Source organism: Panthera onca, chromosome C2 (genome assembly GCF_046562875.1).
Source record: "Panthera onca isolate mPanOnc1 chromosome C2, mPanOnc1 haplotype 2, whole genome shotgun sequence".
Taxonomy (NCBI): domain Eukaryota; kingdom Metazoa; phylum Chordata; class Mammalia; order Carnivora; family Felidae; genus Panthera; species Panthera onca.
This window is the reverse complement of record NC_138347.1, coordinates 133484080-133497465: the sequence shown is the minus strand read 5'-3', so window position 1 is coordinate 133497465 and position 13386 is coordinate 133484080. Positions and strand designations below refer to the sequence as shown.

The window sequence follows — 13386 nt, the reverse complement described above, 5'->3', positions numbered from 1 at the left end:
GGCCCAGCATGTGAGCACAATTCTAGAGTGGACGAGCCACCAATTGAATGCCACCAAGTGACACCCGTTGGAGTCCCATGAAGAGAGGAACTGCCTAGCCGAGCTATTCCTAAACACCTAACCTACAAAATTGTGAGCTATAATAGACTAGCTGGTTTAAGCCATTAAGTTTAGGGATAATTTGTTATGTGGCAGTTGAGCACTAGAACGGTGTAGTGGGAGGACATGTGGTCTGGAATTATTGTGGCCCGAAGAGAAGTCTAAATCCCTCAGGTGGCCATTTTGGGCAGCCAGGTAATGGAGCTAAACCAGAGGAAGTGATGGATCCCTGTGATCTCTTTCGAGTCCTGGATCAAGCCAGATCTGAAGGCAAACCATCCCAGATTTGCCAATTACATGAGTTTATTATTTCCCCTTTTTGCTTAAATCAGTTTGGGTCAGGTTTTCTTTTGCTTATAAACCAAAATATCCCAAATGAGCCAACCCTGAGTTTTCCTTTATGTTGTAAAGAATATAAAGTTTAGTTTTGTTCTGGCCTCTGCAATTGTTGAAGGGCAGTTACCTGATAAGGGTACATTTCAAGGACATCAGAAACCCCTGAACCTAGCGACATGTCAGAATCATCTAGACACCGTTTAGAAATATGGATGTTCAGGCCTCACCAGGTGTGTAGCATTTACTGCCTCGGGGGAAATATTAAAATTCAGAGAAAAGATGTGTGAGTGTGAAAGTCTAGGTTCTGAGGGAAGTGGGGTATATCCACATAGCCTGAAGCTCTCCTGAGGAACCAAAGTGAAACTTCCATACAAGCCCCCACTCCGTTGTCTGGGATATTGGATATGCCCGGATGGCGCCCCGGCCGACTTGGGAGAAGAGTAGGGGGTTAGCTGCTGATATGTGCCTTGGGAAGGGTGCTGGGCTAGTCCCCACTCCAGACTGCCATCAGGGGTTGTCAAGTGCAGGGCAAACCTATGACTCCACAGGAGGACCCCACCTCCCTGGCTTGCTCTGGGACCCACAGGCTCCAGGTAGAATGCCAAGCCTTCTGTAGGGAAGGTGGGTGCTCACTTCCTGCCCTCAGCATGGCTATCTTTCATGTCTACCACTTCCAGCCCCTTTCAAGTTGTTCTCCTTAGTCTCCTTAGTTAGAACAATGAGTTGTGCTCAGTCCATTTCCAGTCAGCACACTTGGCTTTTCTGATTTGTGTCCCTGGGTGCACTATTTGGAAAAAAAAAAAAAAGATGCTTCTGCTTTTTCAAAAAGGTTCCTTTTTCGTTTGTTTTTTTTTTTTTTTTAATATATGAAATTTATTGTCAAATTGGTTTCCATACAACACCCAGTGCTCATCCCAAAAGGTGCCCTCCTCAATACCCATCACCCAACCTCCCCTCCCTCCCACCCCCCATCAACCCTCAGTTTGTTCTCAGTTTTTAACAGTCTCTTATGCTTTGGCTCTCTCCCACTCTAGCCTCTTTTTTTTTTTTTTCCTTCGCCTCCCCCATGGGTTTCTGTTAAGTTTCTCAGGATCCACATAAGAGTGAAACCATATGGTATCTGTCTTTCTCTGTATGGCTTATTTCACTTAGCATCACACTCTCCAGTTCCATCCACGTTGCTACAAAAGGCCATATTTCATTCTTTCTCATTGCCACGTAGTATTCCATTGTGTATATAAACCACAATTTCTTTTTTTTTTTTTTTTTTTTTTTTTTATTTTTTAATATATGAAATTTACTGTCAAATTGGTTTCCATACAACACCCAGTGCTCATCCCAAAAGGTGCCCTCCTCAATACCCATCACCCACCCTGCCCTCCCTCCCACCCTGCCCTCCCTCCCACCCCCCATCAACCCTCAGTTTGTTCTCAGTTTTTAACAGTCTCTTATGCTTTGGCTCTCTCCCACTCTAACCTCTTTTTTTTTTTTTTTCCTTCCCCTCCCCCATGGGTTTCTGTTACGTTTCTCAGGATCCACATAAGAGTGAAACCATATGGTATCTGTCTTTCTCTGTATGGCTTATTTCACTTAGCATCACACTCTCCAGTTCCATCCATGTTGCTACAAAAGGCCATATTTCATTTTTTCTCATTGCCACGTAGTATTCCATTGTGTATATAAACCACAATTTCTTTATCCATTCATCAGTTGATGGACATTTAGGCTCTTTCCATAATTTGGCTATTGTTGAGAGTGCTGCTATAAACATTGGAGTACAAGTACCCCTATGCATCAGTACTCCTGTATCCCTTGGATAAATTCCTAGCAGTGCTATTGCTGGGTCATAGGATAGGTCTATTTTTAATTTTCTGAGGAACCTCCACACTGCTTTCCAGAGCGGCTGCACCAATTTGCATTCCCACCAACAGTGCAAGAGGGTTCCCGTTTCTCCACATCCTCTCCAGCATCTATAGTCTCCTGATTTGTTCATTTTGGCCACTCTGACTGGCGTGAGGTGATATCTGAGTGTGGTTTTGATTTGTATTTCCCTGATAAGGAGCGACGTTGAACATCTTTTCATGTGCCTGTTGGCCATCCGATGTCTTCTTTAGAGAAGTGTCTATTCATGTTTTCTTCCCATTTCTTGACTGGGTTATTTGTTTTTCGGGTGTGGAGTTTGGTGAGCTCTTTATAGATTTTGGATACTAGCCCTTTGTCCGATATGTCTTTGCAAATATCTTTTCCCATTCCGTTGGTTGCCTTTTAGTTTTGTTGGTTGTTTCCTTTGCTGTGCGGAAGCTTTTTATCTTCATAAGGTCCCAGTAATTCACTTTTGCTTTTAATTCCCTTGCCTTTGGGGATGTGTCGAGTAAGAGATTGCTACGGCTGAGGTCAGAGAGGTCTTTTCCTGCTTTCTCCTCTAAGGTTTTGATGGTTTCCTGTCTCACATTCAGGTCCTTTATCCATTTTGAGTTTATTTTTGTGAATGGTGTGAGAAAGTGGTCTAGTTTCAACCTTCTGCATGTTGCTGTCCAGTTCTCCCAGCACCATTTGTTAAAGAGACTGTCTTTTTTCCATTGGATGTTCTTTCCTGCTTTGTCAAAGATGAGTTGGCCATACGTTTGTGGGTCTAGTTCTGGGGTTTCTATTCTATTCCATTGGTCTATGTGTCTGTTTTTGTGCCAATACCATGCTGTCTTGATGATGACAGCTTTGTAGTAGAGGCTAAAGTCTGGGATTGTGATGCCTCCTGCTTTGGTCTTCTTCTTCAAAATTACTTTGGCTATTCGGGGCCCAAAAAGGTTCCTTTTGATCTCAACGAACTAGATTTATGCATTCTTTAAAATTTTTTTTTTTTTAGCTTATTCAGGATCTTTGTCTCCTAGTCCATAGACTCTGGAAGACTGAAAAGTGATCAAGACAAAATTCTCTTAATAGCACATAAGAGTTCTTGGGAGTCTGAATTTGGGTTCTATAGCTTTTCTTCTCTTGCTTTCACTCTACCTGACTCAGGGTACACATACATGCACAAAAGGTGCTGTTACCACTTGAGTTCAAGTTCAACAGGCATGTATTATGTGTCTAACGAAAGTCAGAAAGTGTGTGAAGAACTTGGGGCAAAAATATGTGCAAAATTTGATTAGTCTAGTGGAGGAATGTGTGTGCTCATTGTAATACTGAGTGGTCGTGTTCAGACAGAGCCACATATATAGTGCCCCTGAAGACGGGCACTTAGCCCAGCCTGGGAGCATGGAGAGATGGTGCATGAACAGATCCTGCATGATGGACAAGAACAAGCTGGTGAAAGGACAGAAGGGCGCTCTGGGCAGAGAGAACAGTGTGGCAGAGGCAGAGAAGAGAAAGTGTTGTACTGGAGACTCCATGTTAAGAGATGGTGTGGTAAGTCCAGAAAGTCAAGGCCAGGCTAGGAATGACCTTGTAGCCAGGTTGCATTGGGGAGGCAGAGCATTGTTTTGAAGGTGGTGGGGAGCCATGGGAGGATTTCCAGCAGGGGAGAACTTAAGGTTCATCACTTGGGTTCTAGTGTCAATTGAAGTTGCCTGAATGAGTGGATCTGAGGTTCCAGGATGAGTCAAGGCTGGAGAAATACCTGGAAATTATCTGAACATAGGTGGATTATGTTTTAAGGGTCACTGAATGCTAGGATGTCCCTACAGCGATTTTGGGAAAATAATTGTTATTTACAAATTTAGGTCTGTTTTGTGTCCCACTTGGCTAACGTATCAAAGGACACATTTGCTTCCTTTCCTGGAATTGTTTTTGAAATCTCTCTGCCTTCCCAGAAACTGAAGAGTACATATCCAACTCTGCCTGAGCCTGTGCTGACATAATATGCAGTGAAGATGATATTTTGCAATTTTCTGATTCATGGGTGATTCATCAAGGTCATCAGAGCTAACAGTTCAGAAAACACATGGGTCAAGGACCTGGAAACGTTCTTGGCACATAGTAGGTATTCAAGAAATATGTATAGTTTTTTAATTTGGAAAGTGACCCTAAGAGTCTAGAATTCACTCTGGAAAGAGCATTATAATTTGGGTTTATAACAGTAAACATACCACCCAGACACTTAACTTTGTCTGGGTGCAAATCTAAAGCCCAGCCATTGAAATTTCTGGATTTTTCATTGCATTGCATTGCTTTCAGAGCACAGAAAGATTTAAACTTTTCCAACTCAGCACTCATGGGTATCGGCCAGATGCTCTTACCTTCTGTGGTTACTGACTGGCCTAAGAGGGAGCAGATTAGAACCAAGGGGTTGGAGGATTTTGTCGTAAGCCCCCCGCCTTATGGAAAAGCCTTGAGAAAATCCAGAGCCCCCTTGACATGATCACATAATAGCTTTCCTGCTCATGGGAAGCAGATGGGGTTAATAGGCTGTAACTTGTTTTCAGCAAAATTCCCAGGCATCTTCCTGTATCATATACTCCCATATGATCTACAACAAAGGAAGGAAATCATTATGAATCCCATGGGAAGATGCCCCCTCTCATTTTTATAAGCCATGCTTACTTGCTTTTTATGTCTCTTTTTAAAAAGCAAATAGAAACCTGCCTCTCAGAGACAGAAATAAAGGAAAAGAGCTTTGTTGGATGGTACTTTGGGGCCACATTTTCCCCTAAAATGTGTGTAATAAGAGAGATCAGAACACTTTTGCTTCATAGAATATCTGACCAATTGTGGTAGTAGAGGGTAAGATCCAGATGGCAGGTACCCTTATGCCTTCCTTTTAGCCAAAAAATGAGTAAACTGAGCTGGGTCTGGGGCAATTAAAGACTACCACTTTGGACAGGAAGCAAAGAGACCTGACCAGCTGGGAGGGCCGTTGCTCAAACAAATATGTGAAGGGATGTTGTTGCTGGGCAAAGAGCTGGAACCTCAAGGAGACAGTAGTGGCTCTGTGCAAACCAGCCCACCACCTAGAGCTATGTGCAAGGCCCTCCCATGGAGAGTGGTCAAGGATATTCTCAGGGGCGCCTGGGTGGTTCAGTCGGTTGAGCATCCAGCTCTTGATTTCAGCACAGGTCATGATCCCAGGGTTGTGGGATCGAGCTCCGCATGGGCTCTGTGCTGAGTGTGGAACCTGCTTAAGATTCCCTCTCTCTCTCTGTCTCTCTGTCTCTGTCTATGTCTCTCTCTGTCTACCCCTCTCCCCTTCTTGTGCTCTTGTGCTCTCTCTCAAAAAGAAAAAAAAAAGGTATTCTCCAAGAGTTGACTAAAGAAGTAATGACATTCCCAATGAATAGTAAGAACGGGGGCTTCTCATCCTTCTATTACTTTAAGCATCTGAGTAACAGGGGGGAAGAAACAGGATCTCTCCAAAATAGAAGTCAACAGGCCTCAACTGTGGCTTCCATCTGGGTACCCAGCTCTATGGAGCTATGTGTCCCTTGTGCGTTGGTGAAGGCTCACTGGACAATGACACGTAGGCTCAGCAGTGTGGAGAGCAGAACACTAGGTTATAAGGTAGAGATGGGGTTGGACAGCTCTAGCCCTGTCCTTGAGGGTGGGGAGGAGGAGGCACCCCAGGATCTTTGTTTTATCTGGAGTCAGCCTTGGATATGCCAACACTGACACTTGAAGGGGCATGATGGGCTGGCAGCCCCAAACATAGGTTATAACAGGCAGGAGGCATCACTGGGCCTGGCCTTTAAACCTGCATTATGGACCTGTGCTGGCCTCGGAGCACAAGGAGTGAGGTTTGCTGGCCTGGTGCACCCCCGGGGCTCAGGCCAAGCTTTTGGAAATCACTTTATTCTGCTTGCCTTTTGCTGTTTGTGTTTTGAAGTCTGGTGAACTTGGATGTCAGGGAAGAGAGTTTATAGAAATACCCAAAGGTTATTGCTCTTGCCCATGTAAGAGCTTGTATCTGATTGTCTCCAAATCCCAGCTGCAAGAGAATTGTGTCAGGGAAGGGAGGGGGTGTGTGCATTGCCCTTTGTGAGTGTCTTCATCACAATAATGAAAACTACAGTAACAAATTTCATCTGTTAGCACAATTTAATCCTGTTTGCTCAGCTAAAATGCGGAGAGTTGCTCTTTGCTTCTTAGCAGCCTCCCACATTGCTGTTCTTGCAGCCTGTGTGCTCGTTAAGAAAGCTTGTTCTGCCTAACCTCTGGGGACAACGAAGGCCCCTGGAATCTGTAGGTCCCCGGAAGAAAGAAGGCTATGGGCTGAATGTCAATGTTTTATGTTTTTATTAAGAAAAAAAAAAAGATTTATTTGTTCCTATTTCTTTCTAAAAAGGATTGAGGTCTGCTTACAGTGAGAACATATGCTGTATATTGTTTTCCCCTTTTGTTTTTCTTTGCTCTTTTGTTATTTATAGTACAGAAATATTTTACTTTTACATTTTTCAAGCATACAATTTCTTTGGTAATATTTTTCTGTTTTTTGAAATCTATAATTTATCTCCTTCTGCAGCTGGGTCAAAAACTCTATTCCAGGGGGGTGGCAGAGTATGGTTATGCACCAAGTCTGGTTTTCTTTTTTTTTATATATTTATTTATTTATTTTTGACAGAGAGTGAGGGAGAGAATGAGTGGGGGAGGGGCAGAAAGAGAGGGAGACACAGAATCCAGAGCAGGCTCCAGGCTCTGAGCTGTCAGCACAGAGCCTGATGCTGAGCTCAAACTCATGAACCTCGAGATCATGACCTGAGCTGAAGTCAGACGCTCAACCAACTGAACCACCCAGGCGCCCTGAGCCAAGTCTGTGTTTGTAAGTAAAATTTGATTGGGACACAGCCATACTCACGTGTTTATTGTTGTCCGTGGCTGCTTTTGTGCTACAGTGGCGGATGTGAGTAGTTGTGATAGACCGTAGGCCCCGCAATGCCAAAAATATACTGTCTAGCCCTGTAGAGGCAAAGTTTGCTGACCCCTACTCTAGTTCACAATCTAATATAATTTTAACACGTTATCTTGTCTCATTGAATTTATCCTTATTGACACGGTGTGGTGGCCAGACTTATATTGGTTCTTCTCTATACTGATGTTTCCCCACTTCCCCTGAGCGTCCAGTCTCACTGGTATCTATCCAACCTGCAAAGGCCGCTCTCTTTCCTCTCTGTCCCAGACGGGTTTCTCAGCCCTGTTCCTTCCCATCCTCCAACACGGCACACATGTCAGTATGTAAGCCTTGGCTAAAAGTTTCAGGTGAAAATGAGGAAACATGTTTATATTGAGGACTAATCACCTAACTCCGAAAATCCCTCTGGCAAACCCTCCTGCCCCCACTGGAAATCCCTCCTGGATCATCTTGCTCTTCAGGACTTTACCATATCATTTGGCCCATCTCTTCCTCAATACCCCCTTGTATCCGGATCCCCCTCATTTTATCATGGAGAACAATCACGCTCTCCACTCCTATCTTACTAGTATGCCTGCACATCCTCTAACGCTGGTATGCACCAGTTATTGGAAAATAACTAGAATATGAAAGAGAGCATTTTGTGTGTATGTGTGAGATTCAGGAGGAACCTGGGCCTCCCTAGGCTTTAGGCTCCTACAAGGAGGAATACCAGTTAGTGGAATACTTGTGGCCTCTCTCTATGCCTCAGTCATTTTCCCCTAGGGATGAAGGATGTCTACCATTATTGATATGTTTGGGATAAGGACTGAGGATGTTGCCCCTTCCTCAGTCCCTCCCTCCTGAGACACAGCTGCCTAGAGGTCCATACCCCGGTCTTGCAGCTCAGTGGGATAAGCTCAGCTCAAGGGAGTGGGGCATCTGGTACATGGGGTAGGATTACTGAAAAAGAGTGGAATTGATGAAGGGCACCTGGGTTGCTCAGCTGGTTAAGCATCCGACTCTTGGTTTTAGCTCAGGTCATGATCTCACAGTTCTTGAGATCGAGCCCCATGTTGGGCCCTGTGCTGGCAATGCAGAGCCTGCTTGGCATTCTCTCTCCCTCTCTGGGCCCCTCCCCACTTGTGCTCTCTCTCTCTCTCTCTGTCTCTCAAAATAAATTAATTAATTAACTTTTTAAAAAAGAGTGGAATTGATAAGCAGGGTAATTCCTGCAGATGGAAGCTTTTGGAGAGTCAGGCCGTGTATCTTAAGGTGGGTTTTCCCATTAAGAGACACTGAAATAAGGATTTGAGTGTAAGCAGTTTACCTGCACCAGTAGGGAGTGGGAAGGAGATGTGGCCCATTAAAGATGTATTATAAAGCCAGCTACCACTGTGGGTGATTAGAGTAATCCCACAGTAAGCTGTAGGAAATGGTATGGAATTTACACCTCAGAGTTATCCTATTGTAGAGGATGAGGGAGCTGAGGCATCTATACTCCCAGCAGTCATTGATTGAGGACCGCTCCCTGGGGATGACTTTCTGGCCTGCCCCACATCATAAAGCAGCCTTCTTCAGCTTTTAGGAAAAACCCTCAGGCAAAGAAATGCAGATACTGACAGTTGGAAGTTCTTCAGGGGCTCCCTGAAGCTGTAAGGCCAGAGGGAGGTGGGAGGGACCAGAATACTCTATGTCACTACCAGAGACTCTGATGTTGAAGGGTGGATTTGGCATCTCATCTCCTTAGTTGTGCTTTATCTTTATTGTGCAACTCAAGGATTGAGGGAATCAAATTTCGGGCTTTGGCAGAATTTGTTTACTGATCATCTAATCTTATGACTATTAGATGTGGCTAGTTTTCAGAGGTCACAGGTCCCGGCCCATCTCCCAAGGGTCCCCTACAGCTGCCTGTCTGTAGGTCCTCTGTAGATAGGGCTACCTGCCTGCCAGACTGCAGCTGTCTCCTCAAGACAAGGGCTGTATTCCCATGACTAGCAGCCGCACTTCCAGCAGCACCAATCATCCCATGTCCACGTGAAGTGGCATTTCTACTCCTTCCTATCCTGGAGTCTTCCAGGAGAGAAGCGAGGGCTGAGAAGAGCTGAAAAACGGAGCAACTAATTGATGTGATCCGTGCTCCAAAAATCCTTTGGAGAAACCGATAGTGTTCATTCCATCAAGATTAGTCAGTTGTACTTGGTAATGGAAGGGCATAGAGGGCCAGAAGGAGGAAAGGGAGAGTCAGAGAAAAGCTGCCACAGGAGCATGGATGCTGTAAAAACAGCTTTGATCAGAGATGAGAAAAAGAGAAGCTGAAGGCAAGATAAGGAAAGCAAGGAAATCACAACATAACCATGGACCAAACAGCAAGAACAACAAAAAAAGTAAAGAACTCTCCTGGTCAAAAGAGCAGAACTAGTAGACAGAATGAGAAGGAGGAAAAGTATCGAGGGGAGAAAGGAAAAGGAATTACATTGAACAAGGTGTATTGTCCTACATCATATAGGATCAAACCATCCTGCCATGTGGATTCAAAAAAAGATCTGTGAGAAGCAAAGAATAGTTCAAGAACTGGTCCAATGAGGACTCTCCTAGTTCCAAGTAACAACAGAAGACTACTGGAAATGTTTAAATGTTTGCTACTCAGAGAGTGGTCCACAGATCAGCATCAGCATCCCCTGGGAGCTCATTAGGAATATAGAATCTCAGGCCCCACCCTAGACCTACCAAATCAGAATCTGCATACAATCCCTAGCTGATTTGTGAGCACAGTGAAATTTGAGGCCTGCTGGGTTAAATCAAAATATTAAGAGATGTCTCATGGACTCTGAGGACAAGGATCTAGCAAGACCTTGAGAACAAACTGGAACCAGCAACTTGAATACTATCAAGATATTCCATCTATCTCTTGCTTCTCCTTCTGAACAATAAAGTCCAATCATAAAAGTGAAGATCAAACTCTTGGGAATCAAATCTTCCAATTGTCAGTTTTCTCTACTTTTAAAATGATCATTGTGGATAAAATCAAAGCAGAATCCACAGAGAACAGAATTTGAACACTTGGTTACACAGTGAGGAGAAGGTTGAATTTCTATTAGAACTAAATGGAGACATCTGTTTTGTTTAAATTAAGGATCTGTAAGTATCAGCCAGGGACCAAGTTGACAGCCATTTCTATAATAAAGCAATAAATCATGGGGATGGTTAAGGAAGCAAGGAACCCCACATTCTCACTTTGTTCAACCAATTAAGCAATAAGCCATCTGGGTCCTTTTGTTAATTACTGTCAAACACAACTCACACAATTGAATTCTGCCTTTTATTTAATTATATTAATTTATTCCAGCAACTTCAAACACAATGCCAATAATTAAGTTCATTTAAAAAAATAGAGGTCTTGTTTAATTTTTATTTTGCAACTATTAATACCATTTACAAGGTTGACATCTGAGAATGTTTAGCTCCATCTCAGTCTCAGGATGTTAGGGGAATTTGCTTTAAATATAATCATGTCTGAAGGAAGAAGACAGTGTCCAAAATCTCTTCTCTCAATGGGATGATGAATCTATCCAGATCAGCACTATCCAAATAAAACTGTTTGCAGTGATAGAATGTTCTATATCTGTGCTCTCCAATACAGTAGCCACTAGGCACAGGAAGCTATTGAGCACTAGAGATGTGACCAATACAACTGAGGAACTGAGTTTTAATTTTTTTTTTTTTAATTCTAATGAACTTACATTTAAACAGCCACGTGCAGCTAATGGCTACCGTAGACAGCACAGGTCTGGAGCGTATTCTAAGGAGGGAGAAGTGCAGCAGGCCATTGACTTAAGCTGGTAGAAAAAAATATGTTAATTATGATAGGCCTTGTTTAGAAACCCTCACTTCCTACCTACTTTTTCTTATTTGAAATGCACTGAGTTCTGAGACAGCCCAGAGGAGATCAGTATCTTCAAAGGGAGGTTTCCTAGCTGACCATGTGAAGAGTAAACTCCACCTGGAGGAGAAATGGGCATAAATGGTGTCTTCTTAACAGCAGAACCAACCCCACTCCACAGCTCTTTATGGACAAACTAGGTAGGCCAGGTCACAGCCAGGAGAGCCTTTCAGCTCTTGCTAGCACTGGCTCTGCTCTAGCAGAGGCACGCTCTTCCCACAGTTGTGGACATTCAACCTGCAGGCACATTTGGGGGACTGAGGCTCAGAGATGGCCACATCAGCCCTAACGAACATTAACTCCCAACTCTGGTTCCTCTCATGTGAATTTGGGCTCAGATGCTGGCATTCCCTACTGTGGAGGTTTGCCTCTTTGCAGAGGTTGCTATTTGTGATCCAGTCCATGCAAACCCTGTAACAGGGCATCAGGAGAGCTTCTCCACTGTATACACCTTGTTATTGGGAATGCTTAGTCTGATCTGACCCAACGCCAATGACTAATGAGAAATACATTGCATGAGATTCTGGTTGGGGTTAACCAAGCTAGAGAAGGGCTAGGGCAGGGTGAATGGAGGTAGAAAGTCAGGAGGAAATTCTCATTTACATGAAAACATCCTATTCCAGGTGTGCTGACTCTTTCCAGCTGCCAGGCTGAGCTGGAGAATTGGGTCAAAGCTTTTCCATCTTCTCTTCAACCCCGTTCTTTGCTCAGTGGCTTCCCTTCCTTCTTCTGAGCTATGGCTCAACCAGTGAACATGGAATTTGTCCTAATGAACTTAATCCAAAGTTTTGGGGATGTCAGGCCTTTACACCCTTCTCACACTTTAACTTTCATGGTTGGCTACACAGATAGTTCAAGGTAAGGCCATTTGCAAAAATATTATCAACCGGATGTATGTATCCTGGAGGTGTTGCCCAAGACGGTCCATGCCTCTCCTTTGTCAGAGATAAAAGCAATTCTCAAGTGCACGATGGAAAACAAAATAAAACAAACAACAATCTTCTGTACTACATAATGACCATCATCCAGTGATAAAGACAATGAGACAATGAATCCTTTTTTTTTTTTTTTTTTTCTAAAACAGCCAACAGTCAATGCAATAAGGGGCGAGAAGGAAAGACTTTCTATACTCATTCATGGAGTTTTCTTCTCTACTATCACCAGGAGCGCAAACACAAAAGGGTCAGCTTCATGAAATATATATGCTCTTTTAGTTCCCTTGGGGATGAACTGAAATGGCTAAACTTCTCTTTTCCCTTTGACACAGGCATTCATCGTTCATCCACAGTGTAGACGTTGTCAAATCGCCACAGCTGGCTGGCTTTTCCATCACACTGGCGCAGGTACAAATCTTTGCTGTTTTCCTGCACCACAGCTTCCATGCATTTCCCAGAAAGAATGTGAACAATCATTCCATTCTGAAAAAACAGAAAAGACGAGGGAAAAAAGTCATTTCCCTGTAATCACTAGGCAAAGAAGGATATTTCTAAGATTTGTGTTAATCATTACGAGAATTACAGAGGTGGTGTGAACTCGCCTAGTAAAGAACTGCATTATGTTGGTTAGTGTAAAAATAATTTAGGTAAATATATATAATATAAATATATTATGAATATAAATATCATTTGAAACCTTGAGATCATTAATTCAATTACTTTATTGAGATTGTATAATTGTGCCATTTCTTAGTTCTGTTTAGTAACATGCCAGTGTATAGAGCATGTTCAGTCTTTATACCATATTGGTGAAATTCATTGTTATCACTGTGCTTGTACATTTCTGCTTTCAAAATGATTTAGTTTGATCTCTGCCCACTGTGACTCCTGCAATTTAGTACTGTTGCCACCACGTCGCAGTAGAGAGTAAAAGCTCAAGGATACACTGAGGGCCCAAGGCAGCCATGTTTCAAAGACTATAGCTGCCTCCTGCTCAAAGTCCACCAGACTTAATACTGAATCTAGCCATCCCTTCTTCAACAAAAAATTGATTTCTTTATGAAAAGTTAAACATTTTAACCAACAATGCCGAAAATGTCCATTTGTGTATGTACTTTTGAGATAGAATTCACATACCATAATATTTACTCCTTTAAAGTATACAACTTGATGGTTTTTAGTATATTCACAGAGTATATGCAACCATCACTGTAAAAAGAAACCCACTATCATTAGCAATCACTTCCTGTCCCTCCCTT

The 13386-nt window shown here is 43.2% G+C and overlaps 1 protein-coding gene and 1 long non-coding RNA gene across 2 annotated transcripts in view; one reads left to right on the top strand and one right to left on the bottom strand.

Annotated features, from left to right (window-relative positions):
- The window catches only part of LOC144612789 (uncharacterized), a 108467-nt gene that overhangs the window by 24566 nt on the left and 70515 nt on the right, over positions 1-13386 (top strand). Inside the window, exon 3 of the long non-coding RNA XR_014135250.1 lies at positions 12460-12535. This is a non-coding gene — a long non-coding RNA (uncharacterized LOC144612789). The remainder of the gene's footprint in view (positions 1-12459; positions 12536-13386) is intronic.
- GALNT15 (polypeptide N-acetylgalactosaminyltransferase 15) overlaps positions 10553-13386 on the bottom strand; it is a 46518-nt gene continuing 43684 nt past the window's right edge. Inside the window, exon 10 of the mRNA XM_060638600.3 lies at positions 10553-12610. Coding sequence (XP_060494583.3) covers positions 12464-12610 — 147 coding nt within the window. The 3' untranslated portion in view covers positions 10553-12463. The remainder of the gene's footprint in view (positions 12611-13386) is intronic.